This window comes from Syngnathus floridae, unplaced genomic scaffold, assembly GCF_059516105.1.
Source record: "Syngnathus floridae isolate MCC-2025c unplaced genomic scaffold, RoL_Sflo_1.0 HiC_scaffold_44, whole genome shotgun sequence".
Lineage (NCBI taxonomy): Eukaryota > Metazoa > Chordata > Actinopteri > Syngnathiformes > Syngnathidae > Syngnathus > Syngnathus floridae.
In genome coordinates this window covers 257,828-263,730 of record NW_028284073.1, presented here as the reverse complement: position 1 = coordinate 263,730, position 5,903 = coordinate 257,828, and the positions used below count along the sequence as shown (strand labels likewise).

Sequence of the window (5,903 nt, the reverse complement as noted above, 5' to 3'; positions counted from 1 at the left end):
CTCAGCACAGGCTCCCTTCAGGGCTGCGTCCTGAGCCCCCTGCTGTGCACCCTGATGACACACGACTGCGTCCTCAGGTTCACCACCAATCACATCGTGAAGTCAGCAGACGACACAACGGTGGTGGGGCTCATCAGAGACAACAACGACCTGGACTACAGAGAGGAGGTGGAGCAGCTGGTGGGCTGGTGCAGAGAAAACAGCCTGATCCTGAATGAGGAGAAGATGAAGGAGATCATCGTCGACTTCAGGAAAAAACAGCCTCACCACGCTCCACTGATCATCAACAGCTCAGCTGTGGAGGTGGTCAGCACCACCAAATTCCTGGGGGTCCACATCACAGAAGACCTCACCTGGACTATGAACACTACGGCACTGGTCAAGAGGGCACAGAAGCGCTTGTACTTCCTGCGGAGGATGAGGAGAGCCCACCTGCCCCCACCCATCATGAGGACGTTCTACAGGAGCACCATAGAGAGCATTCTGACAAGCTGTCTCTCTGTGTGGTGTGGAGGCTGCACCGCCTCCGATTGGAAGAACGTGAGGAGAGTGGTGAGGACAGCAGAGAGGATCATAGGGGCTCCTCTTCCCTCCATTCAGGACATTTCATCTCAGCGCTGCATGTCCCGTGCCCGTAACATCATCAATGACCCATCACACCCCCACCATGGACTGTTCTCCCTGCTGCCCTCTGGGAAGAGGTTTGCAGCATCCGCTGCAGGTCCACCAGGTTCTGCAACAGCTTTTTCCCTGCTGTCATCAGACTGTTGAACACTAGAACTGTTGAGCTCTAAACTGAACTCTGCATCACACATTCACAGAACTGTACTTTATGACACTACGGACCTCTATCTTGCACTATCTCGCACTACCAACTTTACTGAACTTGTATAAACCCTTTAAATAGAAGTTTAATACATGGTTTAGCATTCCTCTGCACACTCTTGAATACTGTTTTGCCTACTTGCACTATTGCATAATTATCACTGCTGCACTTTATACTTATTTTTAATATATATATATATATATATATATATATATATATATAGTATATATGTATATATATATATTTTCATAGGATATGTTACTTCTATTCAACTGCAATATCACTACTTTGTTGTAAGACGTATGCAACGGAATTTCGTTTTGTATGCACCATGTGCAGACAAGATGACAATAAAGTTTGTCTAAGTCTAAGTCATGTCAGGTCAGCTGTCTGGAGAGAGAGAGAAGTCAGGACCTGCGGGCGGAGCACCACCGTGCCACCGCCGCCATGACGGAACTCAAAAGCAAACTCCATGAGGAGAAGCAGAAAGAGTTAGCCATTACCAGGGAGACATTACTGCGGCAGCATGAAATGGAGCTGATGAGAGTGATCAAAATCAAAGATGGAGAGATCCAGCGACTGAATGCCTTGGTCCTCAGCCTGAGGGACGGCTCCATGGACAAGGTGATCCGCTCTATCCGTGTCTGACTATCCGCACGCCACGTCGGGCTTCGATGCGGCCGCTACCGTATTGTGTAGCTTGTCCCCAGTAAGCGTCGCGGCGCTCCGTTGCGGTCTCAACGGCCCGGTGTGGCGCAATGTCTGCTCAGGTGAGGAGGGGGGGCGCTTTGCTGGCGGAGGTGGAGGAGACGCGGCGGTGTCGGGAGACCGAGCGGTGTCGCCTCCACCAGGAGCGCGGAAGAAGCCCTGGCAGCGGCCCAGCAGGCCTGGCAGTCCCGAGCGGCCGAGCTCCGATCGGCTCATCACCAGCATCGGGAGGAGCTGAGCCGAACCAAGAGAGACTGCGAGAGGGAGATCCGCCGACTGGTAGGACTGATCAGATGCGCGGTGCGTGGCTATGTTCCCAATTTCGTTGTATACCTCCAGTGCAATGACACCTAAGGCATTCTATTCTATTCTATTTCACAAGAAGAAAATCTCCGGTTGCTCGCTTCGCTTTTGTCACAGCAAAGGTGTTCTAGTCGATTCAAGAAAAAAATTGGCCGGTTGCTCTCTTTGTTTTTGTCACAATTCTGGCAAATGAGTTTGCCCGCCTGCCTGAGCGCTCCCCGTTTGTACATCCAGACGGATGAGATCAAGCTGAAAGACAGAGCGGTTAGTGTTTTGGATGAAGCCCTGGGGCCGGCCACGTCCACCGCCTTCAGCTGCAGACTCAGGCTGCCGAGCAGCAGATCGCTGCCCTGAGGGATTCCCAAAGGGCGGGCCTAAACTACCCTGGAAGTGGGGTCAACGCCGCTACTAGCAATCCTCTTCATTGCGTAAGCCACCTCATCACACACTTGCAGTACGCATGACTTAGTTCGTTGCTGGAGGAAGGTAGCACAAAAACAGTTTTGAACTTTGAACGAGTGCTTGTGTGTGTGTGTTGCGGGGCGTTTTCAGTCTCAGGAGGATCGGGACACGCGACGGTTTCATCTGAAAATCGCTGAGCTCAGCGCAGTCATCAGGAAACTGGAGGATCGAAACGCCCTGCTTTCTGAAGAGCGCAATGAACTGGTAATTTATTGACGGCACGCTTGAAGGTTTGCGCTACGTTTGATGCGCGCCATCCAGCGAGGCACCCATTGCGCTTGCTTATTAGTTGAGCGGCGCAGCGAGTCGGTTGCCTGGTAGATGTCTTTTATTGGGAGCCAAAGCCACGATTCCGTTCAAACCGATGCAAAAGGAATGGATACGTTCTGGCCCGCGTGTTGTGCGTCTTTCACATCCCGCACTTCATGCTTGCAGCTAAAGCGACTGAGAGAAACAGAAAGCCAGTTTCTGCCACTCCTGTACAAAAACAAACGCCTGAGCAGGAAGAATGAAGAACTCTCGCTGGTGCTGTGTCGCCTTGAAAACAAAGTGCGCTTTGTCACCCAGGAGAACGAGGAGATGGCAAGCTTGGTAAGTCGACGCGGACAACGGCGGCGTGCCAACAGAGTCCACTGCATTTGTGTTCCACAGAGAAGGCCTAGTTCGCTCAATGACCTGGACCGCGGTTGCGGCCAGCAGGACGGTGAAATGGAGTTCCTTCAAGTTGTGGAGCAGCGGCACATCATCGACGACTTGTCCAAGGTCTTCAGGCAGGCGACTCGGTGCACGTACGGCAGCGCCGCGCTCGCTCGCTGTCGCCAGGAAACCTTTTCCGTCCAAAGCTTGGCCGGCGGCCGCCATCCAAAAAATTGGCCCCTTAAATTCCGACCTTTCAAGCAGGAGCATTGTGCGCACGCGTTTGAACACGCTTTAGACTTGTTTTGCCGTTTTCAGCAGCTCAAAGCTCCCGTTTTGTCAGCGCCTTTGCCACTCGCTGTGCGCTGAAAACGACGGACTTGCCCGGCTGCTCAGCCCGTCAACCATGAGCCGCGAGCGCGACGTCATTGTCCGTAGGCAGCTAGTGGCAAAATGCACCCTGTTAGAGTTGCGCTCGCTCCAACTTATTTTGCAAGAACCACACGGGAGACAAGTAAGTTCTTTTGGACACCTGCAGGTGGAGAGTCCATCCGTTGTACGAATGAAGTCTGACTCTCGGCTCCTGCACGAGCATTTTAATTAAGAGAAACAGGGTGGGTGTAAGAGTGGATTGAATAGAGGAAGCCCTTGACCTCTAGTCAAAACATAGCAAGGGGTGTTTTACGACTTTGTGTAGGAAGGGATAAGCGATAGGGATAAATAAGGGATAAATAATATTATTTATTACAGGTCGCAGTCAAAGTCAAAGCAACACAATGATACGATAAAGATAATCTGGAAAACCCTGACACACCCTGTAGTTGTCACTTTTGGAAAAGACGAGCGTCCCTCCAATCATCGCCGGTGACGTGTTTTTCAGGCTCTGGAGACAGGAGCTCATGTCAGAAATGTCATTGTGAGTCGCGTTTGTTTCTGCGCCGGAGCCGTTCGTTCCCTTTGCATCCAAAGAATCTCAAAGGCGGATTATTTGTGTCGACAGGAGAGAGATTTGCTGCTACGATACCGACGTCGAGAATCTCTGAGGAGGAACAAAGCGTGAGGTCCTGCAAGGTGAGTCTGTTTGTTTGCGGCTGCTTGGTGTTGCGCAAGATGAAATGGCCTTTTTCTCGCTATCGTTCCTCTCGTCGATTCATCGTGAGGTGTCGCTTCAGTTTGTTCAGAGAGATGTTTGCTTCCGCGCCCGCAGGTCATCGAAACATTTTACGGCTACGACGAAGACGTGTTGGTGGACTCGGACGGATCGTCCTTGTCTTTTCACACCGACAGAACCCCCGACACGGAACCCGAAGAGGTAGCCCGCCATTTCTGCCAGCGTATTGGCACCAAACATTCCTCTTCAGCCTGGAATCGGACTCGTCTTTGCGTCGCGGGTGCTTTGTCGCCGGTCTGACTGATTCTGGTACTAGTGCTGTGTTGCATTGGTGTGTGCATGAAGAGGCGGAGCTTCGCTACCGCCAGCTGACGCAAGAATATCAAGCGCTGCAACGAGCCTACGCTCTGCTAGCCCAGACCAGCGAAAGGGGACTACGACGCCGAGAAGGAGATCAAGGTGGCGCCCCTTCCCGCAACCCCCGGCCGGGTCGCAGCCTCCCCGTTCTCACCCAGCCTCGGGTGTTCTCTGGTCTGAAAGGAGGAGGAGGAGCCTCCCTCCTCCTCCTTTCAGACCAGAGAAAAGCTGATGGTAGAAATGGGTCACTATCAAAGCAGAGTAGCAGATCTGGAGTCAGCGCTGAAGCAACAAGGACAGGTAAGCTCATCAATGAGCACACCTTTTTCTCAGACAAAATAGCTACATTCTTCAGTCACTCATCCGTCTGGCATTACTGGACCAACCCCCCCCCCCCCCCCCCCCCAAACGTGGCTGGGAAAATGCGGAGAAAAGCAAATGTCATTTTCCAGTCAACCAAAGAATTTGTGGATGAAAATGACACAACATTCCAAAGCTGTCCACGCGTTTGTCTCTTCTAGAATGTCAAGTGGGTGGAGGAGAAGCAGCTGCTGCGTCAGAGCAATCTGCAGTTGGCCGAAAAGGTGACGGAAAGAAAGGCGCTGGGCGGAGTCGCTTGGCGTCACACCTGTCGGGAAGCCCCGCAGATGAGGTCTGACTGTCTTTTCAGGTCAGGCGGATGGAGGCGGAAGAAGCGCGTCTGAAAGAGCACATCCAGGATATCCGAGACCAAAACGAACTGCTTGAGTTCCGCATCCTGGAGCTGGAGGTGGGAAGACTCGCACAAGCGTGTTGAGGCCAGAGATGTGACGGACGGACGGACGGACGGACGGACGGATGCATGCCTCTGCCTTTCAGGAGAGGGAGTGGCGCTCCCCCGTCTTGAAGTTTCTGCAAGTCCGTTTCCCAGACGGCCTCAGCCCTTTGCAGATCTACTGCGAGGCCGAGGGCGTGAGCGTACGTAAGGCGTCCCTCGCAACCCTAACCTTAACCCGAGGTCCCAGAACACCTTACATTGCTCCTTGCGCCTTTCCCCCGGACATCGTCATCAGTGATCTGATGAAGAAGCTGGACATCCTGGGCTATAACGCCGTAAGTGTATGTCGAACTCCTTATGTTCGCACTCCACGAGACTCGGCGGCTCAAATGTGACTTTTGGAAGGCTTTGCGCTGAAAGAAGCTTGTTGACGCTGTGCCTTTGGGCTCTTGCAGAATCTCACCAACGAGGAGCAGGTGGTCGTGATTCACGCCAGGACCCTTCTCACCCTAGCCGAGAAGGTAACGCGCACGTCCACGCACGCTCTCGCATTCTGCTTATGTGACAGCAGCCTTTCCTCAGTGGTTAGAATACATCAAAGTGACCAAGTCAGCACTTCAACAGAAGATGTTGGACATTGAAAGTGAGAAGGTAGACAGACACGCGACATCAGCCAAGGGGAACTCCGGCAATGTGCCCCAACAATTCTGACCTTGAGCTGTGCTAGGATATGTTCTGCAAGC

At 52.7% G+C, this 5,903-nt stretch overlaps 1 protein-coding gene across 1 annotated transcript; it reads left to right on the top strand.

Moving 5' to 3' along the window:
• Positions 1–4,635: 4,635 nt before the first annotated feature.
• Positions 4,636–5,465, top strand: LOC148378455 (janus kinase and microtubule-interacting protein 3-like). Its single transcript, XM_088367890.1, has 3 exons — positions 4,636–4,703; positions 4,925–4,987; positions 5,074–5,465. The coding sequence occupies exons 1-3, from the start codon at positions 4,644–4,646 to the stop codon at positions 5,197–5,199; spliced, it is 249 nt and encodes an 82-aa protein (XP_088224016.1). The 5' UTR covers positions 4,636–4,643; the 3' UTR covers positions 5,200–5,465.
• The last annotated feature ends 438 nt before the right edge of the window (positions 5,466–5,903 follow it).

Coding starts and splice junctions, on each gene's coding strand:
- LOC148378455 (XM_088367890.1), top strand. CDS start 4,644: ATGGGTCACTATCAAAGCAGAGTAGCAGATCTGGAGTCAGCGCTGAAG. Junction 4,704..4,924: donor CGCTGAAGCAACAAGGACAG/GTAAGCTCATCA, acceptor TGTCTCTTCTAG/AATGTCAAGTGGGTGGAGGA. Junction 4,988..5,073: donor ATCTGCAGTTGGCCGAAAAG/GTGACGGAAAGA, acceptor CTGTCTTTTCAG/GTCAGGCGGATGGAGGCGGA.